The 27,430-nt window shown below is 35.7% G+C and overlaps 1 protein-coding gene across 1 annotated transcript in view; it reads right to left on the minus strand.

Annotated features, from left to right (window-relative positions):
• The window catches only part of LOC113239984, a 54,587-nt gene that overhangs the window by 17,502 nt on the left and 9,655 nt on the right, over positions 1-27,430 (minus strand). Inside the window, 10 exon segments of the mRNA XM_026477174.1 lie at positions 5,541-5,703; positions 6,032-6,167; positions 8,238-8,422; positions 8,572-8,613; positions 8,775-8,983; positions 9,873-9,985; positions 12,217-12,401; positions 13,406-13,468; positions 13,559-13,691; positions 18,253-18,428. Coding sequence (XP_026332959.1) covers positions 5,541-5,703; positions 6,032-6,167; positions 8,238-8,422; positions 8,572-8,613; positions 8,775-8,983; positions 9,873-9,985; positions 12,217-12,401; positions 13,406-13,468; positions 13,559-13,691; positions 18,253-18,428 — 1,405 coding nt within the window.

The raw sequence follows: 27,430 nt of genomic DNA on the forward strand, positions 1-27,430 counted from the left end.
TAATCGACAGTAGTAAATGTCTTCTACCGCAGTCCTTCATGACAAAAGTCTACAAGCAGTGCTTGTTGCCAGAGATGACCTACGGCTCTGAGACGTGGTCACTTATTATGGGCCTCATAAAAAAACTCAAAGTCACTCAAGGAGCTATAGAGCGAGCAATGCTCGCTATTCCTCTACGTGATTGAATCAAAAATGCGATCTGTAGAAGAAACAGCCGGCCATTTGGGCAGGAAGGTTTTCGAATAGAAATTACGAACCGGAAGGCGTTCAGTGGGACGGTCCCTACTAGATGGACTGATGACCTCGTAAGGGCGGCGGGTAACCGATAACCCTTCGCATTCGACGGCTAGTCTGGCAATCTTTGGTGGAGGCCTATGTACAGCGGTGGATATCTTCCAGCTAATATGATTATGATGATGAAATGTTTCAGTGTACTAATAGAAGATATAGGAGCAGTATAGGTACTTGTGAAAGAGTTCGTTCAAGAAAATATTGTCACCTTACCCATTTCTGTTGCCAGAAGCAGTAATTGTGCTGTTGAATTTACAGGCACATGAGACTTGGTCAACTTATGTCTCAGGGTGACTGGCGCAGTGGCAGTGTCCCTAGGATCTTTGCGATTTAAAGCTTTGAGTGGCACTGCAACTGCAATGGACAGGTGTGTCGCTTACCACCAGCGCACGACAAAACGATAAAAACTATCATCAATACGGCAAAGAACCCCACCTACAAATACGGCGCACAGAGTAGTTTAAATTAACTTTAACAAAATATATCCCGTAATTAATATTACCCATAAATAATATTTCGTAGTGAAAATTCTCGACCGCTTTTAGTGAAAATTTACATGAAGCACCGCGTTTGCGAAGACCCAGTGGTGCTCGCGTTAATTTATCGTCCTCTACGAGAAAATACGATACGAACACTGGTTTTTGTAGGATTATTATTAACAAGTAAGCAACAGAAACAAACAAAAAAAAGCAAAGTACAATCCTCTCAACATAGCACGTGACTTGCCATGTACGGACAACGGCACATCAGACTACACGTTTTTGTTCGAAAATCGACTCCAGTTCAACGGAACAAGATACGTCAATGTGTAGCTTGATCTGCTGGCGTGTGTACAAAATAAAAATTATAAGTAAATGTGAATTTCAAAAAATACAACAGCGAAACTTTTTATCCTTGCAATACAAAAAAAAAAAATCACTGAAATTCAGTATTTTTTTGTTTGAATCGGTTATACAGGCTGTATTATTGAAAGTGAGACATATTCATACAAGTCATAGTAAATCATGTGACAACTTAATATAGCCTAAAATAAAATTAGGATATGGGATAGAACAAAACATAAAACAACAAATTTGTTTTGGAGTGTACATAGGAATAAACCGATTCCCTTTACGCTTGATTTCGAGTGCAATGGGAATACTACCAAGCGAACGCCGAGTGAGACAGCAACAATAACAATAATTTCACATCTCCCTTCCTACTAAAAACACCTCTTTTCTCTAGAAAGTAAAAACTAAGTTACTCATCTACGCATATTTATGTTTTGATTGGTTTTGAATGATTACGTTTTAGCTTATGCTAATTATTTTTTACTCCTGAACTATCGTCGAAATGTTTTACGTTCTAAAAAAGATAAGTTTGTGATTTATACTGTGACTAATTATTATTTAATAAGGATTGAGGTTTTTGGCGTAGTTAAAAATGTGAAGTCAAATTATTTACGATGATTGATTTTTTAGTTATTTACAGTTTATTTACACTTACGTAGTACGGAGCACGTGTTCAAAATGTCCACCGTTTTCCACAATGCATAGTCTAGCACGTCCTAGAAAATTTTGTTTTAAATTGTTCAACACAAACACATTTTGTCTCACAGTATAAAATGCTGAGATAATCCTCTCATGCAACACTTCAACACTGTTCACCTCCTCCATGTAAAACTCCGATTTGGGAACATTTTAATAGCTCGTCTCACACTATCACCACTTATTGCGTAAAGTCGCACCATCTGAGTCAATTCGACGTTAGAATAAATATCTATTTTGCGCGAGCGAGTGGAAGTACAAATAATTTACGTATATTCACTAGACCAAGGTCGCGCGTGCACTATCTTTATGCGCCCGCGCCCCCACCCCCGACCTGCTGCTGTGCTTTGATTTTCGCCGCCGTGTCGCAGCTCGCCGTTGCGTCGGAGCAATAATAGTGATGTGCATAGATTTTGATAACTAATGTTGTTCACAAGTAGTAGTCGATAAAAAAAAAATTTTTTTTAGGAAATGAAACTATTTTTCTGGATTTAAATCGCGTATATTTGTTTTTTCAAAGAAACCAACGTTTCGGGCCCTTTACAGTCAACCGTGACCATGGCACCTGTAAAGGGCCCAAAACGTCGGTTTGTTTGAAAAAACAAATATACGCGATTTAAATCCAGAAAAATAGTTTCATTTCCTGTGTGTAACAATCGCGAAAACCTAACAACTCGATAAATATTTTTTTGTAAAGTTTAAGTTCATTAGTTTATTATTTCTTTGGGTTCAGAATCAGGAATATAACGCACTGTATAAGTATGTCCCACTTTGAAATATACAGCCTGTATGTGTCATTAAAAATGTCTATTTCAACAAAATCACTATTAATTTCATTATACTCTCTGCATAAGAGTAAAATTGGGGAGTTTAGAACGAGATTAGTTCTACAATGCGGAATATTTTTAAATTTTATATCTTGGTAGATGACTTGGTACGGCGAGACCCACTTTATCAATGATTTGTTTACAATTTATTTGACCATTAAATAGTTTATGCAGAAAACAAAGATCAAGTAATTTACGTCTTTTACATAATGATGGCATTTTATAGAATTTTAGACGGTTCTCATATGGGTGTTTATGAGAGATATCTGGGCAATAAACGCAATATGTCAATTTCAAATGATGTATATGTAATTTGTGTGCGGATTATCATGGACTACACAACGTAGTCTGGCATTTAGTACCCAATGGTACAACAGATGTTGGGACGAGTACGAAATAGCTATTTTTTGTAATTTGTGTACATTGACAAACTGCAATTTATCAAAGCTACCTACTTTAACTTCTAGTGATAAGAAACAAGAAGACTAGAGATTCACTCACCTGATGATGCTAGTCGGGCTCTGATGAACACCATGAGAAGCGGAGCGGGATACAGAAGCGGTTTCTTTATTTCAGAAAAATTGCGGACATGCTTGACAAAAAGGATAATTTGAATGAACGATGGATTATTATTTTTGTACGCGGCTGATCAAAGAAACCTCTACTGCAAATACCAAAGTGGATTTAATGCGTAACCAGATCAATATGTGAATATTACAAGGAAAAAAACTGACTTCTTGTATTTCATATTAAAGAGGAATCAATTGAGTAATTTGATACCCACGCCTATTTATATAACTACTTCCAAACTATTGATCAGCGTCATCTTGACATAAGACGGATTTTTGACCTTTTTCAGAGTTACGATCTGTAGAAAGGTAAGTAACAGTCCACTTGAGTTATTGGTCCAGATATTTTAAGTAATATTACACCTACACGGCAGGTCAACGTAACCAAAACTGCTATATCAAGGTCTCAAGTTGTTAATTTCTACAATAATCACTTCGATATCTCTTGTTCTTGAAATTGGATATCAGAAGTGAAAACGAGTTTTTGGTGTGCATCAAAGTCTAGTCGACGTAATCTAATAAAGCTAATGCTGCACTATCAAATCTTCGGGTCAGTTTTTTTCATGATATCGCTTGACGGGGCGAACAAGTGTTGTCCCTAAATAGTCAAATTCAAAGTCTAAGTCAAATCATTTTTATTTCTAATGTAAGCAAATTGCATTTCGAATCGTCATATTGATTTTAGAATAGAATAGAAATCATTTATTGCAAAACGGTACGACGCAAAAATACACAGTAAGAAATTTAAAAATTGTTTTTAGTGCTCTTCCCGCATAACCAAGACGTTGATAGGCAGGGGCACTATAAACAAAAACTTCTGTAGAAAGATATGGGACAGCTCATTCGTAAGGCAGATTCCCCTGAGAAGAATGAGCAAGAAACTCTAGGGGTTGCTCTTTCTAAATATACATTTATCATTTACTATACTATATTTATTTCTTCTCTTCTCTTTCTCTTAGATCGAGAATCTAAACGGGTTACTACCACGGAATTTCGACATCCAAGTACGTAGAAGCTGTATTATTAACCTTTGGAATAAAGTTTTTGCTTCACTATAGTATTATAAACCTCGGAAATGGCAAATTTTCGGTGTCACCTGGAATCTTATTACAGAAGCGTATATATTGAATATGTTAAATGAATTTGTGACTTTGTGAAGACAACTATCAGGAACCGCTAGTTTGTTTTTGTTTTTGGTCTCATTTGTATACGTATATGAATTTTGTCACGATATATATATATATATAGATATGTTAGGCGGCGCTGGTCGCAATGCCGGGCAGAGTATATTCGATCGATGTTTACCTAAAACTGACGTAAGTACGTCTTTCACTTGAGATTAACATTTCACATTAACCATTTTTTGCTTAGTTTGTAACTTTTAAATCCAATTTGAAATTAAAGTAGTTTTTTATTCGAAATATTTGCTTTTTCCTCTTAGTCTAGAAAAGTATGTATGCTATCAAAAATCCTAAAAACCAAGTGGCAACAGCAGTTCATCAGTGCCACGCCGGTCATGTTATATGGCTAAATACGTGGAATGTAACACCTGCCGATCATTTTCACCCCCCACGGCCCCAATAGGTAGATGAGATGCCGGTCATTTTAACCCACCACGGCGATGAACGTGTTAATGGCAAAGACCTGAGGGGCATAACGTTGAGAAATCCCAAGTGCCTACAGTTTCACCAGCACCCTTATCCTTCAAAACAAGATCGCAATAATGCGCACATTATTGCTTGGCGGCACAAATATGATGGCAGCACTTATTTGGACGAACTTTTTTACTCGAGGCACTAGCCTCTTGAGAACCGGATGAAGTTAGTGACAACGGTGTGTGACAATCTTGTACACTGGCTGCATTGGGGTCAGAACCTGAACTTAGAAGGTTCCTGTGCACGCATATGTTATAATGCGCATCTCGTGTATCCTAAAGGTCCTGTAGGGAGGGTCAATATAATCAAAACTTATGAGAAGGAAACGGAGGCTGCTAGGCAGGGGTCTCTTCACTGATGAGGGTTTAAGCCATAATCCGCCACGCTAGCCCAATTTGGGTTGGGGACTTTAGATGTTTTTCTGAGGTTTGTGATCCTTTATCGACGTGCCGGTTTCATCACGATATAGAAAGGCTCTGGTAGGCTCTGGTAAATTGATAATTAAATTTCGCACATAAGTTCCGAAAAAATTGAAAAGAGGTGCGAGCCCGAACTCGAACCCACGGCCTCTGCTTGAAAGGTTACCACGGCTTTTTGTGAGACACACTAAGATTTACATTATTGAGACATATATTGAAATTGGTTTTGAAAAATAAAAATGAGTTTAATCACCTCCAAGTAAAGAATTCTTTATAAGGACTGTTTTTCTGCACAGCGGGATATAATGGCGTCTTGTCTATCGATACTAATGACCCCAGCTCGCATAGTTCCTCCTGAGTGAACTGGCGGGATATCAGTCTGTTTGCGCTGCTCACTTCCGCGTGGAATGCGTAGCCTGGAAAAAGCTAAAAGCTAACTTTCTTTTTCTAGAAGCTTTTTTTGTACCAAGTATATTATTTGTAAGTTTAAGATTCACAATACAAACAGAGAGAAATATAAAAATATTACAAGGTAGTAACAGGCCCGTAGATTTAGAGTTAGATTCAGCGTTAAAAGTGACTGATTGAATGAATATTGGCACTTCTCTATGAAGCTTGATGAATACTATATAATTAATATTCCTTTCCATAACGTCTGCTGTAGTCTGGGCAACACCAATTGGCAGATCCTTTCACCACTAGGACAAACATTATAAAAAAAAGGTAATATGTCAACCTCTGTACCTCCAGCTTTCATAAACTCAATGCCTTTCTCTAGGGTTACTAGCAAGGGCGCACCTTTCTTCTTATTAAACACTTTCTTTTGCCGCATTTCATCTTCTACTTTTGCGTTACGTTTGTTGAAATAGTAAGTAGGTACCTGAAACAGCTCATCCATCTCATTTATCAAAACATACTTAAAGTATATTCCATTAACGGTGTTAATTTGGTATCATTCAGATTGTATATCACAAAATTACTTTGTGAACAACCTAATCGATAATACAGTTCACGCGGTACTATATGGGGGTTAAAAAAAATGAATACAAGACACATTAGACACTTATACCTCGGATATGAAAATATCGCCACACTTGAAGCGAAAATATCAATTACTAAGAGCGTCAATTTTAAAGCGTCAAAATGCACCTACGAAGTTTGGTAATTCGCTTACAGCAACTTCGGTGGTGGGGGAAAGTCTAGTAGAATTCCTTTTACGAATTAAATGGTTAATATTATTGTTTAATATTATGGGTGGAATATACTTTAAATACGTATTAATAATAATAATGGATATTAATTTATTCGCTTTCAGTAGTAACCAAATAACAAATAAAAACAAAATAATTTGTTTCAAACGCTGACGCCCGTAGCGACAGTTCCGTGCACACTATGGAACTTTCTCGTAGGTATAATTGTTTTCGTAGCGAATTTCACTGCAAGTTGCAGCGTTACTTTGTGGCCTATTGTAAATAAAATCATATATTTGTAATTGACGCTCGACACTGACGCCTCTAGCAATTAATGAATTTTCTGGAAGCGTCGCGACTCGTGGCCTCCGGGTTAGACTTTCCGACTACATTGGAAATGCCGTGATAAATCCGCACAACCAAAACCAAATTATTGATTTTACACCCTATCAGCATTTAACCGACTCACCCAGTCCCATTCTTGCCCATTCATTTAAATGTTTACATAATAATTTAATTAATTGTAGATGCAAGCCAAAAGAAAGAGAAAAATGTGTTACTTATCTTGGTCTCAAAGTAGATGAATATTTTTCTTGGGCCACTCATATAGATTTTATTTCTAACAAGTTAAGAATACTGTTGGGTAAATTTTGTTACTTAAGTTTCAAAGTGCCAACTAGTACGTTAAAATGTTTGTATATGGCAATGGTGGACTCCATACTAAATTATGCCCTTGATAGCTATGGACTTACATTTAAGTCATACATTGACAGGCTAAAGAATATGCAAATTAAGTTTTTAAAACTTCTTGTAAACAAAAGTTAAATGTAATGGTGACTATACTAAATTATTCAAAATTTGTAAAATTCTTCCGATTAGATTAGTCAACATAAATATCCTCTGACTGTCAATAACCATAGTGCAGAGGTGCGTGACTCGTTGTTGTGTACGGTTGGTAACAAAGTCAAAGTCAAAGTCAAAGATTATTTATTCCATAGGTAAAATAAATTTACACTTGAAAACGTCACATTTAAGGTACTGCTCGTTCACTACGCTGACCTCCCTGAGAAGAACGAGCAAGAAACTCTAGGGATTGATCTTTTCAAATAAACTTAAATGCTATGGAATACATTTTGAATCAAATTTGTGTGGATTCTGGAGCCATGTACAACTATAATACAAGGTCGATAACCTCTGGAAAATTTGTAATCCCAAGAGTAACTAACTACTATGGAGATAGGACCTTAAAGAAACGTATTCCATACATATTAAACAGCTTATCAGAGGTTATTAGACATGAAACTAAAAAATGTAAATTTAAAAAAATTTTGAAAGAGCATTATTTCACAAATTATTGTTGAATAGTTAATAATCATATTGTTTAAGTGTTTTTAACAACATTAGAGTCAGTTTGTAACTTTTTGCTTAATTGAGACTCATTTCGATCCTGCAATCAAACTGTATATACAGTTTTGTAGGACTATGTTTATTTAAATATATTGTATCCCTCTTTTCTTAAATTCAAATAAATAAAAATAAAAATAATAACATTGGGTCCAGGAAAAAAAGATGACCGAAAATGAGATGGACAGATAATATCGCCAAAAATGTAAGGAGCTGCCTATGTTTGTTGTTGCCATGTTTCTGAAAATTACCCATTCAAGCGAGCAAAGTGGAGGGAAACACATGGTATGCAGATCCCACTATCAAATGGAAATTTCATTCATCAAACAATAGATTTCTAGATGGTGTTTTCATACCTGTAGCCAAGATTTTGCATATCCAATATCCTGTAGAACCAGCTCAAGAGGACTGTCCAAAAGTTCCTCCAGCGAGTTGATCGATGGTGGAGGCCCGTTCAGCAACCAACTAACGACGCTGCTCGTGTAGTAATTGTAGATCAGAAGACTTGATAGGCCGGTCACTAGCATTGTGATTTCACGAGCTGAAAATGAAAGACAAACTGATGCAGAATACAGTTTCATTGTTGTCGATTTGACGGAAGCGTTCGGGCTTTTGCTTGAAACAAATTATTTTTTATTTTTTTTATACGTATAAAAATGAATGTAATCATAGATTGTTTTTTTTTTTTACCTGAAGATAGTCTTTTTGTTTCCACCATACCACAATCGAAAACTAAAAAATATATAAAAATAAATTTAACCATTTCACAAGATAAACGACAAGAAATAGACTGACCACCATAAGCTCGACTCTATACTACAGAACTAAGGAAGAAAACACTTTCTGCAGGCCATAGCTTATTGTGGTCAAGTTCAAGAATCAATAACACTGACATTGCTGGCAAAACGAAGCCAATACCGAGAACAGGGCATATTGGACACCAGAAGTGCGACCTTCGATTTTAGATGTAATAAGTAGTAAGATTCCACACAGGTTGATCATTGCTATGACGCAATACCACACAGACTTTGTTAGAGGCCTTAGAAATTGGTTCTCATACTTTCCTGGGCCAGTTGTGGGAATGCGATAGTAGAATCTTGTCCTGAAATGGAAGATACTGGTCATGCACATAAAAATATAACTCAAGAAAAGGTCATTGGAAAGATTCCAAATAAAAAATATCTTTGCTTAAATTTATCATATAAAATTAATGTCACTTCTGTGGTCACAATGAATTATTGTTAAGACAAGTTATCGGTAATATGTTTTTAAGAACAACTAGTTTACTACATTCTACGAAGATTTTTAAACTTGATAATAGTTTCGCGTTCGTCAAAATATCCGGGTAAGAAGTATTTATTAGAACACATTTTGTTTAAAATTTACCAATTTTTGGGCTATACCATAATCTAGGAGGGGTGTTCAAAAAGTATTGAACCTTTTTTTTGGCAAAAAATATATTTATCTATTTGGAAATCCCAAATACTAATCTATTTCAAAGTAATTTCCTTGGCAATGCACACACTTCTCCCAGCGCTCCTGCCATTGTTGGAAACGCTCCTGGAATGCAGTTTTTGGAATGGTGAGCAACCGTTCAGTCGCATTCCGCATGGTGTCGTCTCTTGACTCAAATCTGGTTCCGCAACGGCATTTTTCGGTTGTTAAACAGCCAAAAGTAACAGGAAATTAAGTCGAGTGGATAGAGAGCCTGGCAAACCACAGGAATGTTGCGTTTGGCAAGGAAAGCCTGATTCAAATACGCAAAATGAGCAGGTACATTACCATGATGGAGCTGCCAAGTTTTTTCTACCCATAGATTCGGTCGTTTACACAGCACAGCATCACGAAGGCGCCGAAGGATCTCGTGGTAATATACGTTTGTGATCGTTTGGCCTTGTGGGAAAGAAATTTCCCGCGCTCCATTGGATAACGCGGAACAAACAAGGTTCAATACTTTTTGAATCGTGTACCGATTGTTTCTTATTACTTACTCAATACAATGGAGTGGTGGATAAAGGAAATCTATTTTCCCAAAAACGCTTTCAAGTAGACGAATCCCTGGAGCTACATCCTGCTCCTTATAATATAGTTCTGTTGCTATAACCTTGATATTGAAATAAAACAATTAGATTAAGGACTTTCAATTGTGAATGTAATTATAATGTACCAATTTTTATCATATAATTGTGATGTGAAATGATACTATAGATTTTTTTTATAACAAAGTCACGGGACGAACAAGTCGTGCGCCTGGTGGTAAGCTACGTACCTGTCCATAACAGTTACAGTGCCACCCAGAGCTTTAAATTGCAAAGATGTGAAGTGCACAACCACAGCGCCTGTCACCTTGAGCCATAAATCTCATGTGCCTGTAATTTCACCAGCACCCTTACCCTTCAAAACCGGACAGTAATGCTGACATTACTGCTTGGCGGCAGAAATAGGTAAGGTAGCAGTATAATTCTGGACGAACTCTTTCAGAAATAGCTCTACTGCTACTAAATAATGAATAGTAAAGTTTTGCAGTGCAGCCCTGGCGCCTAAATTAGGTTGATACTAGGATAAGGTTGAAATTAGGACGTATATTTCAGGCCGCTCTCTAATTTCGTAGGAAATAAGAAAACCATAAGTTTAGGTGATACAGTGGACATAAAAGGTCCACAGACGTGATACGTCTGAGACAAATTTGTTTCTTTAAAAGCTTTATATTTATAAGACTAAATCGAAGGATTACCGCCAAGCGACATTTGAGCATTTGATTAAGGGTTCTGGTGAAGCTGCAGGCACATGATATTTGTCAGCTTTATATCTCAGAGAGGCGGGCGCAGTGGCAGTGCCCCTCGAATCTTAGCAATTAGAAACTCTGAGTGACACTGCAACTGTTACGAGTAGTTAGCCCCATCTCTTGGTATCATAAAAAAAACAACCTCATTTAAGATCCAAAATCAAAATAATTTATAGGATGGAAGTAGATAGCAATGACTTACTCCACTGTTTCGATGACCGAAATTATCAATCCATTTTGAGGCTGGCTTGTAAATGAAGCTGAAATTTAATAGAGAAACAGATTCAAAAACTTTTTTTAAACCATCTAATGATTTTATGTATTGGTCTGGTAAATGCCTATTAAGTTGAAGGAAACATAATTTACTACAAATAATAAGGTTTTTATACTTAGTGTAGACATACTACCTAATCATATGATTAAACAAAGTATGATAAAATAAATGTTATCAAAGAACTATATCAAACTAAGGCAAGGACTGGTATCTCGGTGACAACTTATATAACTTGAAGAACTGACATTGAATGTTTACCTTTAGATTTAAAAACTAAAGTAAAAAAGCTTTAGCTTCTTTCCTGCTAGTGTAGGGAACTTGGACACAAAATAATATTTATGGCAGCAGAAATATCGAGATTTTGGGCTCCTTAAATCGGTCTTGACCAATTGTTACCTTACAGATGATGATATTCGGGGTATTTTATTTAACATTTGGTTAGAGAAGATGGATCAAACCTAATATTATGTAATTCCGCAACAGGTCTCATGATCATTCCAGGGATCCTGCTGATGTCAGGGCATTCCGGAACAGCCTTTCTTCCAAACATAACGTCAAGGTTAACTGTTGCATTTTGGGCCATCTGTGAAATGAATATACAAATGTAATAGACGCAATAAAAACATTGAATATATTTAATATTACTCGTCAATTCACTGCCAATAGTCTAAAGAATGTATAATGGGACATGAAATGTGTTACAAAAAGACTCTTAAATCCAATTACTGACACTTTTCTTGGGATGCACGAAAGGAGTCTCTTTGTAAGACGTACGTCCTTTCCTGTACGTCTCGCGTACCATGCGCAAATAATCGGCGAGAACGTTACTTCAATTGGCAAATACTTTCCACACGATGGCAAGCATTGCAGTATATGCCATCGATACAATAATCTTCTTATCGTATCGATGGCATATACTGCAATGCTTGCAATGATAACTGAAGTAAAAATTCGAAGTTTCTTACAATAAAAGAAAAAGAAATATACCAAAACGAGAGATCATGACAGACATATTTTGCCTTGCTTGCTGTCTTACATACTTTTCCGTTAAGTTTGTTTATAGTAAGTTTGCCTTTGTCGGCCCTTACCTACCTGTACGCACCACTTGCTTTATAAATCTTTTTCATCAATCTTTTATTCACCTTTTCTACTTGTTTGAACCACCTGTCCGCATCCCTTTCGCTGTATTTGTCACTACACCTTCTTTACCACTGCAACGTTCTCTTATCACACTTTTTCAGTATTTATATTAATATATGTATACATAACTACTTACAACGGATATCATCTTTATTGGCAACTCTTGAAAATCCCATCGTCGGTAATACTTATAACTATTAAAATCTATTTTACGGTTATAACCAGTGTCGACGTTCCATGATCCTGCATGGTTTATTGACAGAAAGCCACCTTGCGCTTTCCCGAAGTTGAAAATATCGTATAAATCATATGAGGAAAATCCTAAAAGAGATTATGACAGTACTGTACCTTGATTATTGTCTAAAAGATCTATAAAAGCTTAGAAAATAGAAAAGGACGCTATGAGGTAAATATTTTCAATATGTATTATATATATAGGACAAGTATATATTATGTATATGACATCATTCTGTCCCGAACTTTTTTTCGCCTTCATGCTGCTTGATGTTATATGCGACACCATTGATTTTCCCGGGATCAAACTCGGAATCTCCTTATCCAGCTTATGCGCAAACCGTTGGGTTAACAAAGGATCTCTTAAGTGGATAACTCTACGACATAAAATGTATTTAGAAATATGTATTTCTGGTCATTTTCATCACACTATGGAAACATGAACACCTTTTGTCTGTTATAATTATATTAAGTGGACTTACTCTTAATCACTACCTGGTCTTGGAACAAAGATGGGGTCTACAATGGAACAAGCTTCCCCAAAAAAGGCCTATTCAATCGCACCTTAAAGACATAGGTTTCATACTTAAGTCTAGGCATTTGGGCAGTGAAAACAAAATAAAAAATGATTATTGGTTTAGTAGACTTTTTAGTACTGTTTTAATTAAGTGATTTAAGTCTCAAAAGTCTCGATATTCCCAAGGCTGAAAACATCAATCAATTATCGCTGTAGGTATTTGTGTTCAGAAACAAAGACGTCTGCAGGAAATTCCATTTTTTGGTCGTACGCATTATAAAGATGACAAGAAGCACTTGGTACACCTGAAAGGATTATTAACCAAGAAAGGATGACTGCTGATAATGAAAAAAAGAGATGAAGACCAAGAGAATGGCATTTAGTGAACAAATAAAGAAGCAGATCAAAGTGAACAACTAATAAGAGGTCAAGGAGCTGGCCATGAACAGTGAGGAGTAGAGGAGGCTACATTGTCAAGAGGATATGTATGGACATTCGATAGCAAAAAGGGGAGGGCACAATGATCTTCTTTTCAACTAATGACTTTTAATGTGTACGTTATTAATAGTTTTACCTGTTTTCACCGAAAGTATAACATCAGTGTCCACACTTAAGTTCAAGTTATTAAGAATCCGAAATACATCATCGCCGTCAGTAATACTGTTGTTATAATTTAGCATAAATAGATTGTCTTCGTCCAGCGACGACGTTGTATTGAATCTAGTTGTAATGTTGTCAATTGACGGGTTGGTTTCTATATTATTAACTTCATTTACATCATTGTTATTAGATACGTTTGTTATCCTGTTCTTGATGAATAACCATTTGTGCGTTGCGTCAAAATATTGGTTTTGAGACGCCTGTAAAATTAAACTCTATTTGTTAATGAAATTGTGTAAAGACATATTTATATAATAAAAACTCTATTTTTAGTATTTGTTATAAAAAGGTGCAGTTAAACTTCAGATGGTGAACATATTAATGATAATGAGTTCGACATTGAGAGTTCTTATGATATGGCGTTCCTAATTCATATTTATTATTTTTGGCACTTAATATCTGTTTTTTACGACTAGTATATTATGATGCTAATTACAGAATATCATGGCAGCTTAAAGAGCATGACGTGACAAAGTGCGTTTATGATTTAATAAACTAATTCAACACAGATGATTGTGGATAAACGATAAATTCAAAGGCGTTTACTATGTATCACTTTAACCTTCTAGATCCAGCAAACCACGATGGGAAAAGCGCTGAACGCTCATTGTACATAAAAATGTCTCTGTAATTTTGTTTGTATGAAAGAAATTGAAATTGAAACGAAAAATGTAGACACTTTCTGCAAACGCAGTAATATAAACCTATATTATACGCAAAATATGGAATTGAAAATATTTTATTAATTATGCTTCATTATTTCATTATTACACTTTTTCCTTTTCCACTTAGTAAAAAAATTATCGTAAAATACTCAATACTAGGTAAGATATGCGCAAGTAACCACTTACGCCTTTTCAACTTAGCATACAACACTATTGTTAACGTTTGTGTAATAATAAGACGAAAGGGCAGCATGTAGTTACAATAACTTTTCAATGTGTCGTATCTTGAAATTTTCAAAATTTTTATTACTGGATACAAAACTGGATACAATTCAGATATAAACTACAAATATTTCATTTATAATAGTAACACGATAAGAATGTATCCTACTTGATGTGAACACAACATGCAACACAGGCCAAAATAACTGTATAAGCATCAAAATATGAAATAAGTGACAGTAATTCTACATTTCAAGTATTTTAAGAAAACTCAACAAAGTCAGTCGTGTAGTTAACATAATAGACATTTTCTAATTGAGTTCCTAGCTGAGACAACAGAACCAGTGAAAGTATCGAAATCAAGGCGGATAACATTGTAAGAAGAACACATGCGATACATTGGACAGTGTTGACCGAGGTTAGTTCTACAAATATGGAGCGAAAATGTTTTACGATTTTGCAGACGACTGCCAGGACGGGGGACGGAGAAGCGTAAACGATGCAAGATGTCAGGTGCAGCTATAATACCATGAATAATTTTGAATAAAAACATTACATCGTGAGCTTTACGGCGCTTTTGCAATGAGAACATGTTGTAGTGAGAGAGACGTGATTCGTACGAGAACAGCTGTTTACATTTAAAATCATTGTATGTTAAATGATAGAGGAAACGTTTCTGAACACTTTCAATTCTATTTGAATGAACCTGGTAATTTGGGTTCCAGACAGTAGAGCAATATTCCAAAATACTGCGATTTAAACTGTTATAAATTAAAATAGATACAGTTGGCTCGTTAAAAATTTTCCTTTGTCTTGATACAAAACCGGTTAGCCTAGAAGATTTGCTTTTATGAAAGGTAACATTTTCAATTTATTTTAAATTTATGTGAGCATTGTGTAACTGTCATCTGGGAAATTAACATTTTCAATAACTACATACATGTACAGCCTTAACTGAGGAAGATTTAGAAAGTTAAATGTGTCTTGCGTCTTTTCGTTTACTGAAGTGATTGAAATGTGTATCTAAAACGAAACGATGTATCTATGCAATTACGCCTTTTTACCAATTTATTTTGTAAATGCGTCCATTTAACTTAGTTTGACCATAAAAGTGTAGGTACTTACGCCCTTTTCTCTTACGGTAACTTCATAACAAATCCATCTCGGAAAATAAATAAAGTTGTGGTAGATTCGTATTTATTTGCTGATCCTTCTTTGACAAGAACGGTTAATAATACAGAACTCATTCAGGACGCTGCAGTTATACTGTCTATTCGGTTTTTGTTTACTCAAATAAAAAGACACCGAAGATATTGGATACATCCCTTTTTACGAACCAGATCGATAAATGGATAATTTCAACTTTATTGCAAAGATTTTTAAAAAATATGAAGATAAATTTGGTCGATTTTCAATGGCAAATATAAATTTATCGACGTCGAGATCTATTGTAGAAAACTGTACATGTCCTTAAGCTTAAAATCTGCGCGGTAGTGTGGAGAGCAGTGTGCCCTACCCTCCGCGCGAGGGCGCGGTAAAACCGCGCGCTCCGGAGAAGCGTTGTCAGTGTGTTCGACGGCGCGTGTTTTCCATAAAAACTCCGTAGCGAGGCGCGGTCCGGTGTGATAATAGCCTTAGAAAAGACAAAATTGTCCACATTGGTCCTAATCGGACACGGGACTTTTGCATCAGCGTTAGGCTACCGAGGTCGTCAATTTTGATGTACACGGGGCTTTACAATTTTTTTTTATGATTACCAAGCGACGACGGGACAAACAATCCGTGCGCCTGATTATGAGTAACACGCCTATCAATTGTATTGCCACTTAAGCTTTATTTATTTATTTATAAAGGTACACCAACAGCATAAATATAGTTTTGTTCAAAAAGGTTTATGGTAAGAGGAATTGTTCTTATACATATGCCTATTACTGGCACACACAACTTTGTAGAAATTAATTAGTACACAACTAAGTGTGTATACATGTTAATTGAAGAAGGAAAATATTATTATAAAATACCTAATTATAAATATAAACAAAACAAGAAATCATTTTTCCGGATTTAAATCGCGTATATTTGTTTTTTCAATTCAAATAAACCGACGTTTCGGGCCCTTTACAGGTCCCATGGTCACGGTTGACTGAGGTGGTACAGTCTTCAACCAGTTATGTCTAATATTGATGCAAACCACCATATTTTTTGACTATAGTTACAATAGTTATTAATTAAATACCTTATTTTTAATTTTACAAAGAAAACATTCCAATTTACGCTACATTAAGTTTTACAAATTATTTTATTGAATGAATTTTTATTAAGTTCAATTTATTATTAATTATTAATAGAAATTAGAATAAACTAAAACATATTAATTAGTACTGCAGTCTTACGTCTGTTTGGGATTTTTCATTAGAGGAAATACTGGATCCCAAACTGGTGGTACGGAGAAACCGTCTTCCCTGTTGAAATTAGGATGTTTTTTAATTTCAATGGCCTCTCGCAGCATCCTGGGTAGATAACGGACTTCTTTTGCAATGTGTAGGTTTACCAATGACATGCTCACTTGTAGTGTGCAGACTGCAGACTTGTTTACGCGACGATTTAAATCCGGAAAAATAGTTTCATTTCCTATATGTAACAATCGCGAAAACCTAAGAACTCGATATAAAACAAGAGATCGTTTCCTGTTTTTTAAACAACACAAAAATAAATATTGAAAACTTAAAACACTTACTGATTTAACGAATATAGGATTACAAATTATGATGCGGTTTCAAAGTATTGTCAGCAGTTTTGTTTTAAACATTTTTAGGGCGTCGTTGAAGATATCCAGCTTTGCTTGGTTTACAGATAAACGGTTGTAATGGGAAGACATTCTCGAGAGTGGATGATGGAAACCTAAATTAGTTCGTCATGGGGGAATGCTCGGCATGGGTACTGAGAGCATTACGTTTTCAAGTATTGCAGAACTTGATATCTCACCATTTACTAATTTATGTAGAAAAGACAAATCAGCTACAATTCGTCGATTTTGTAATGGGAATATTTAAAAAAATTAATTCTTTCGTCATAAGGACGTCTATGTGATATGTTAGGTGAAATAACAGCTTTGTAAAGGCACGCTGAATGTTTTCTATACGCTGAGAAGGGTCGGTGTACATTGGATTCCACAATGTGGAGGCAAATTCAAGGTGAGAGCGAACTAGACTATTGTAAAGTATGATTTTCGTATTGAGTTGATGGAAATTACACGTGTTTCGTCTAATAAAACCCAGCATTCGCGCTGCCTTATGAATGACTTAATAATATGATAGATAGATAGATAGATAAACACTTTATTCACTGATATAACACAAATACAGATTAAGCATAAAAGAAAAAACAAAACATGATTGTCATAGCAGTGGAACGGCGCTCTCAGCATATGCCAAAGTTTCCTAAGGCGTTGGTTTTCAGTCAGAACCAACGAGAGGGATTAAGTTATTTGAAAGCAAAAATATAACGACTACGAGTAAAGTTATACATTGACAATAATAATATACATAGCAAAGTGTAAATAGTGCATCTAAAATAAACTGTTTGACATGTAAGTGCATGAGCAAATGTGAATATAATTACAGCTGTAGGGGTAAGTTATGACTGTAAAGAGTATATAATAATAAGCTTTAAATCGCAAAGATCTTCTAGGCAGACCTGAAGTTGATAAGTCTCATATGCCTGTAATATCACCAGCACTCTTCAAAACCGGGATGCAGTATTGCTCCCATTACTGCTTGGCGGAAGGAATAGGTATTGTGTTAATACTTCCCTAGACGAACTCTTTCACAGGTATCTCTAATGTCTAGTCTTTACAGTTTTAACGGATACTCACAAAATCAACAGCTTCTTCAAACTGAGAACATTCAGCATTAATATAGACGCCAATAGATGTAAATTTTTGTTTCAAACATTTGTCAATTGCATTGTAATTTTGTACACGAGAGTCGATTTTCACATGTGATACAGCTATGGAGACTACAGATGCTCTTTTTGTGAATTTTGCAGTCCCTAAAAGCGAGCAAATAGGAAATATTAACTCAGTTATGATAGTCTCTTACCCACTGATCCTGCTGTAGTCTTGTCGAGATTATTGTTAAGAAATTAATTCCGCAGACATTTTCATGGCATGTGATAGCGTAATTTTTTAATTTTTTTTTTAATAATACCAAGTGATGGTATGAACAAGTCGTAAGCCTGGCGGTAAGCGACACGCCTATCCATAACAGTTGCAATGCCATTCAGAATGTTAACACATGTTTTGCCACTAATTAAAACCAACCCAAAGGAAATGTGTCAGGGCCAGAGATGGCCAGTGGATTAAAACCCAATTAAGTCGTCCGGGTTTTTACCGGGTTTTTATCCAAAGTTCCCGGTCTGAATCCATTTCTGCCCAAATCGTGGACGAACGTACTTATTACAAATTTCGATGTAAAAAATCTTTCTTCGACGAAAAAGAAGCAACACCACACAATACCTACCTTGCAGTCCTGTGGACTTTCACTTCAACTAGGGATGCACATTACCAATCGATTTTTATGAAAATCGATTCAAGTGCACTTAATTTCCGAGAAACTCTGAGATTCGAACCCAAGGCTTCTGCTTGAGAGGCAGTAGGTGAAACCGTTACGCTACTATGACTTTTTGTATGGTTTATATTATTACATTTTGGTACAATTAAAAACTTTTCAAAGTAAGATATTTAAACAAGATTACAATTTAAATTGACACAAACATTAGCTTTCCAATTTTCACTTCGTTCGAAGAGGGCTCGCTAATGAAAATTGCTAGAAAACTTTTATCTCTTTGGATTAAGACGCTTGTTAAATTTTGTGAGAAATAATGTTGTTTTACTTGGCCGTGGCAAGTATTACAATGTCTTAAACGGTTTTGAACTACTAACCTTTACTGATACATTAAGAAATGTGTCGATAAACTTTTTTTAATGATGTCAAGTGACGGAAAGCTACACGTCTATCCATAATAGTTGCAGTGCCACTCAGAGCTTTAAATCTGAAAGATCTGAGGGTTACTGAAACTGCGCTTGTCACCCTGATACATAAGTTGACAAACCTGTAATTTAAAAACCGGAACGCAGTAATGGTAATGGTGGCTGTACTTCCCTGGACGAACTCTTTCTCAGCGAGCTCTAATACTAACTCAACACAAGTTCAAGGTTTTTTTTAAATATTTGATTACCAATTATAAAATTGATCAAAAGAAACTATTCTAATATGATGTTAAAAAAATTATCAAAAAACCTGATTTTCGTGAACAAAAAGTAGACAAGAATAACTACGGAAATACTAAAGAATTGGGTGAAAAAATACTTCCATACAGTTCTCACCTTCGGCATCAAAAAGTGACTTACGGCAAAAACGGTAAAAAAGTCATTGAAAAACCAAAAACAAAAGATCCGACAACAAGCACAGAAAAATTAGTGAGGTCCGCTGCTGGTTCGTGCCTTAGTTGGCGTAGCGTCTGGTATGGTTTGCTGGGAGACGTCGGTTCGAATCCGGCCGGATCGAAGGAATTTTTGCGGAGGAAGGAAGTTTTCGGTCGTTGTATTAATAATTATGAGAATAAATACTTACAATCAATATCGTCACACGCCAATAGGCAAACAAACTTAACGTTTCTGTAATTGAAATAATCAACAGAATACTGTATCGTGATATCGGCGAAACCAAGAGTTAAATGTAGACCAAGTACCGACAAAAGGTTTAGCAATCGCATTTTCGTCTCTTCATTGCTTTTGAACAAAGTCAAATGAAAAATATAAAGAAACGACAACGTCTGAAAATGATACGACACAAATTGATACGGCAATAGTACTTTCGTTGTCACAATTGTCATTAATAAAGACAGCTTTGATTGCGAATTCTCAGTTGATATCAATTCCGGTGATTGGTTTTGATAGTTGTGTCCTTTTGACGACTTGATTTGATGCATAAAATTGTAATTTGTAAGAAAACCATGGTCCTATTTAATGACGGCAATTTTTCTGTTAAAAATTTTACCGTTCAGAAAGGGAACACGTCGATGGTTTGGTTATATAGAAAGGCATAAATTTATAGAGTAAATACGGATGGAAATAGAGGGATGAGATAAACTTCGCCGTTCAAATCTTGATCAGATTGGAGATGTCCTTGAAAAGGGCAAGGTCAAAACGGGTATATAAGACGACTGTTGCAAGTGGAAGAGGCGAAAGAGGTTTGTCATGATAATAATAATAATATGCCTGACAACTACACCAATTGCCTGGTCTCAAACTAGGAAATTCCCTATACTTTGAATACCAGAACAACAGAATTCACTTTGTGGCACTTATTAGAATACCCAGAACAACCCACTTCTCAAATTGTTTTTACCAGGAATCGAACCCAGGACCTCTGCATCCAGAGTTTGCTGTCTAAACCCTTAGGCCAACGAAGTGGTCGATGGTTTGTATGTAGATATACTGGTCATAGGAATTTCTATACAGGGGGTGCACTTTCGTTCTACGTACGACATTCGTTCAAAACAATTAATGTCAAATAAGTAACACTCAACCAAATTAAAAGTACAATTTGGTCGAGTATAGGTACTCATTTGACGTAATTATTTTGGACGCATGTAGGACGGACGGAGAACTAGAGTACAGGGCCAGAGCTTGCTTGGGTAGGTACCTATGTGTACCGCAAGGCAGTACTACTGTGTTCCAAATTGAACAGTAGAAGAAGCCAGCGCAATCACAGTGCCGACACTTAGGAGTAATGTACTGCAAATGGCTGTTAGACAGCGGTAACTACTTTCCCGATTCATAAACAAGACAAAAACTTTGTAATGTGGAAAAGCGGGACTCCCGGCACAAGTAACTACTTACTTAAAACAATTGTTGAATCCAGACTATACTGAACCATGGCTTATCGCAATAGTTACTTCATATTCCTTTATTTTTTCGATGGTTCAACGTCCGTCCCCGTATTATGACGTAAACTAAAATAGTGTGGTGTTCAATCTTACATATGACTAATTAGAATGAAACAAATAGGGTACTGGGTGAACGAGCTGTCAGGCCTTTGTCGCGCAGATATTGTCAAGCCATCGCTTTCAATGATGCACTGTTGATATTTGACTCAGTTGACTCATGAGTTTCCTGACCACTGACCTAGTCGGTGGAGTGACTTTCATGGCCTCTATATAACAACTGCTACCTCTCATGGCCTCTATGTAATAACTGCTTTGAGAATTGAAAGGTAATCGTCCATAAAGTCTCGAAAATCTTTCGGAGACACGATCGTGGTGCAATGAAAAAAACGATGTAGAAGATACTTGAATTACTTTCGTAATTGTAATATTCTTTGACGTCATCTAAGTTTCGACGAAGTAATAGCCTGCGTCCACTGGTGTCATACTGGACAATATGCATCGCGTCATAGATTTTGCGGAGAATGTCCGGGGTATATATTGTTATATAGAAGGCTATAGTAAGCTAACACTTAGTAACTGCGACATGGGGACGTTTGGCCAAGTGCCAACTATAAATTTGCTCTTATACCGAAATCCTCTCGACAAAACCTACACGGCGTCAACATTGTTAGCATTCGAACTCTCGTATTCTGGTTGTGACGGCAAAAATTACACTTTCGGAAATGTTTTCCTACTATTCAAACATTTGGAATGTTGCTCTGGTTTTTTACATGTTTCCGATACTCATATTCCGATGGTCAGATACGCTATAGGATCTTAAATAATGATATTGTGCCAGACAAGTACCAGGTCTCAAAGTAAGTAATTTCCTGTAACATGAGTGCCAGAGCAACCTAATTCAAATCGAGATACTACGCAATACACCCAGACCAGAATCAATTTAGGTAATTTAATTTACAATTGAGAATTTGTCATCCAGCTTCCACTTTGAGAACCATTGGACTAACATTAAATAGAAGTTTAAACTTTAATTAATAATAATCATTTATTTCATAGTGATCCATAAATTATTAGTAATATAGAAAATACTTAGATCTGAACTGTAGAATGATGTCTGAAATGCATAGAGACTGCAACGCAAAAACAATAAAACATTAATTTTCTCGGGCGAACATCGGATCAAGTCGTCAAAGTCGAACAATGATTTGTTCCACAGGTAAAATTTTTACACTTGAAAACGTCATTTTTTAAGCTACTGCTCGTTCACTACGCTCACCTCTCTGAGTAGGACGAGCAAGAAACTCTAGGGATTGCACTTTTCAAATAAACTTAAATGCTATAGAATACATTTTGAATCATATTTGTGTGGAATCTAGACTCATGTTGTGTCTTTCCATACTACTTTATCTAACACATACTCTTTAATTTGGTAATATGAGTTTTCAATTAAAATACTTTTAATGTAAGTTTTAAACTTGGAAAATTATAATTTTAATATATAATCCGGAATCTAATTGTAAAAGCGTATACAGTTCCCCATAAAGTAATCGTTTACCTTAGTTAACCGAACTGTACCATGAAAGGTACCATGAGTTTGGACTTAGTTCTAAAGTTAATATTACAGATATCTCCTTTCTTAATGAAATTATGTATATTTTTACGGGCATACAAAATATTTGAGTAAATGTACTGTGATGCCACAGTCATGATACGTCCTTAAACTTTTCTCTGAGAGAAACCCGAGAACCTAAACGGTACACAGAACGAATCGCTTGTTTTTGCGAAACAAATATGGTTTGTATATCTGCCTTAGGAGGCACGTTAGGACGTGCGGACCTCGCTGAGGTGTTTAAATGCTATAGACGCGATATAGCGTTACTCCTTTTTACGAGAACTGTTAATCCACCGACACTTGTCAATTATTAAAATATACACGTATCACGACAACTTTAATTTACATTTAGTTCCGTTGCGCAACACTGGATGGCGCTAGTCATACTCTGAAACGCGCAAGCGTTTTGTTCTGTAAACTTGGGGTCCCTAGTCAATTATAAAACTTCTTGAAACAATTGACGTTATTGCTCGTCTATCTACGCACACTTCGTCTTCTACGTCTATTCCGTCCTATTATAACCCTGTAAATTTACGCTTTTTGATATTAAAAAACATAAATCTTCAGTCAAATAATTAAGTACCTCTCAATTTTTCATTCTTTTTTTTCAAGCCAAATTCGGACATTTCTAATAACTAATAAATATTTTGTTGAATCTAGAGTAGCTTTGTGACTTGAAGTAAATTAATTTGCTCTTGGATTAAATATTTCTGTCTTGTAACTAGAATACACTTTTGAGACGTTTTTTTACTATTATCAAGTAATTATTCTCTAGCGTCCATAGGGAGAGGATCGTTTTGTTGGATTTAATAAATTTGTCTTCATAAAAAGAATTTTGTCTTTTTCTAAGTAATCTGTTTTTACCGTGTAGTATGAAGGTTGCCGATGAAGTTATTAGTCAATGCCTGCACTAAAACTTTTTAATGATTCCGTTGTTTAAAAGAGTATTCGCCTTCCTGTAATAACTTCATACTGAAAGTTGTGGATGTTCTGACAATGTACGAATGCATTTATATTACAGTAATGTTAAGAACAAAAATGTTTAACGGTACACGATAAATAATGTTCACCCAGTAATATAAAAAAAGATGAATAATTTGTAATATTTTGACGTTAAAACCTTTGTAATTAAAAGAAAATTTAGAATCTGCCGCTATCTTTATGCACGATCTAGATTCGTAGTAGATCATCATGACCTGTCTAATTAAGGATAATTATTAAAATGGGCTTACAAATTGAGTAGACATTACTAATTTCATTTATCTACTATAACTATAAATATTAAAATATATATATATATATCTAGCGAATTCAAACCCCTTCTGAAACCTTTTATTTTTATTAACATTTTTTTAGATAGGATCGCGTTTCGCAATCTAATTTGCCGGAAAGTGAAAATATGGCTGAGGAAGACGACGAGGTATACATTTGCCAAGACGGTGCCTGCTTTGTGACCTTAAATATTTCCAGGTTGTACTCAAATTATTTGGGAAAAGCGAATCCGGGCAAAGAATTCCACTCCTTAACTGTACGCATATTGTACGTGGAAGCATTCGCGCCCCGCAAATTGTAGGAATGTACCATAAAAGGGTGAATTTCCTCAACAAAGACTTTTGCACGGGTGTGTACTTCAGCGCCCGTACCATGTTCACGTTACATTATGTTCATGTTTTTTATATCCCGCAAGGAAAAGTTCAACGCGTTCGTTGCCAAGGAACTTGTAGTTTAGATAATAATTTTTAAAATTAACCGTTCGTGTGGGAGAATGTAGGGGATGTTCTTTCATCGTTCTTTTTATTTTGTACAGTCGGTGCTCTAAGATACCTAGTTGACCTTTTCGTTTTGAAAGCTATCTTTCACATTCAACAGAAAAATGTTGAAGGAATATGAGTACAAAGATCGAAAACACAGAAAAACTTTGTCGACCCGGTGGGACTTGAAATCACGTCAATGCTGTACCGTAGCATTGCCCCTTACCAACTGAGTAACGGATCCAGTTACCAAGTGGTCGAAATTATCCTATATGTTTTTGTTAAGAGTAAATGCTACAGTGCAGCATGAACGTGGTTTCATATCCCACCGGGTCGGCGAAGTTTTTCATTGCGGTCGATCTTTGTTTTGATCATTATAACAAACTAGTGGAGCAATTTCACATAAAAATAATTGAATATCGATTCAATAAAAATATAAATACAATGAATAGCGACATCTTTGGCAGGGACTGGTAGCTGTAAAGGTATCTAATTGGGTGACGAAATATCATAGCTTTCTCATAGATCGCGCTAAAAACCAAATACAAAGTTACAACGCAAGCACATAGAAAAATTCGTGACGTCCTCTGGTTCGTTCCGTGGCTTAGTTAGCCATAGCGTCTGGCACGATATGCTAGAAGACGTCGGTTCGAATCCGGCCGGATCGAAGGAATTTTTCCTGAGTGTTCGATCTTAAACTAGTGGAGTAATTTCACAAAAAATCTAAATAACTATATTAAAGGAAATCCAGCTTTAAGATTGAAATTCGTATTTTGTATTTAAGTAAGCATATGTTAAAGATCAAATTGTTAAACTTATTAAAAGATAAGCTCTTTACCCGAACGTTGCGTAATCTAAATGCCATTCAGGCGAGTCATCGAAGGAGAAGCGGGAGAACTGTTTTGCTGGACCAAATGGTTTAGGTATTTACAGCCTTACTTATAAACACTTTTCGTTGTTTAACTTTAACAATGTTTAAAGAAATTCTTACTTATAAACATTAATTAGTGCTAAATGATTGATTAATTTGTTGTTTAAATAGCTGTCAACTTGAACACCTTAAGGAACCTTGTTTAACTCGCTAACTAACAAGATGGCTGACATTAATCAGCTGTTAGCAGGTTAGAAACGATAATGAGATAAGCAGATTTGTTTTGATTTCTATTGTGAGAAAATTTATACTTGAATTGTGAAAAATTGGCCAATTTTCGGCGTGATATAGCAGATTTGCGGTACTTTAGGCGGAGGCACGCAAAGAACAAGAAACGATACGATCCACTGTTCCAGTTAGATGAACATGAATTTAGGAAACGATATCGTTTTTCCAAAGAGAATATGCTACATATAATACACAATGAGTTTGTTAGTATTTGTCTTTGATTCAATTTTTAGGTTTTCGTTCCAAATGTTTTTTGTCTATTTTTTTCTGTTGTGTTTTGTTTAGTTGTTTTTTATTAGTAAGGCCGTTAGTATTAATAAATAAATTAAATAGACAAAAATACTTTATTCTTCAACGGTTGCATGTTCTATAACAATATTTAAGATAAAGCTTAAATCTATGTCGAAGAAAATATAAAAGTCCCAGTAATTTGTTTGGTTTTCAGGCTTTACCTGGCAAGTGTTCGCTGCTGGAGAACCCTTAGCATATGGAGACGGACATCTTTTCGATTATATATTATATAAATAGGAGGGTACCACACCCAGTATATACGTTTACTACAGAAATAACAAACCTTAATGCCGGGTGCCCGAGAATTTTACTTGCGCTTCGCGCATACGCAAAGACCTGTATTGTGTGCGCAGGTAGGACTGTTCACGAATCGCTCGCTTTTGCGCCAGCCGTTTGCTTTGATATCTAGCATGTTTGATATTTCCACGCAGGCAACAGGGAACGTTTGCGGAGGACAGCACCGCTGGCCAATCACAGAGCAGCAGCGTCCACGCGTCCAATGAAACCAGAACAAAGACAAGGCGCAGCGCATGCGCGCAAGTTTTTATGCAACGCAAAGCGGAAGACTCGTGAACGTCTTTGCGCGGAAGGCAGGCAGCAGGCACGTGAAAAACTCGTGCACCCGGCATTAACCTCAAAATGACATACGTACCGACTACCGAACACTTAGCATCAAAGAGTGTTTTACTGTGTACATAGAGTTATATAACGGCCTTACAAAAAAATTCTCATTCATTATAATAAAAAATAAATAAAATAGAAATCTTTTATTTTCAGACACCATAGGTCCATAGTTTGTTAGTAAGCCACCTTATACTATATTAGTAACAAATGACTGAATTTATTTATACATTAAAATTTTTAAAATCGAAATGTCAAAATATTCAAAGTACATAATATAAAAGTCACTGAAATAATAATGATAATTTAGTCGAAAGTAAAAATTTAAAATACTAAAATTTACAATTAATAAAATAACAATTAAAATTCAAATTAGCTAATATAATAATAATTAACATGAACAAAACTAAAATTTTTAAAATCACATGTCGTAGAGAAATTCATTACATTACAACTACTATTTACAACTACAATTACTACTACTTACTTAGTCACTATTTTTGTGTGTGAGATGCATCTGTCTACACAATGTGCTATGATTGGGGAATCATGTCGCTCTGCTATTACCCTTAGGATGGAATTGGGACTACCCCGTAGTCTGCAGAGCAGCGAGGCCGTTTTCTTTCGCATGATGGCATTGACTTACAATAAATGGACGACGGGTCTA

This window comes from Hyposmocoma kahamanoa, unplaced genomic scaffold, assembly GCF_003589595.1.
Source record: "Hyposmocoma kahamanoa isolate Upper Pololo Valley unplaced genomic scaffold, ASM358959v1 119, whole genome shotgun sequence".
NCBI lineage: Eukaryota > Metazoa > Arthropoda > Insecta > Lepidoptera > Cosmopterigidae > Hyposmocoma > Hyposmocoma kahamanoa.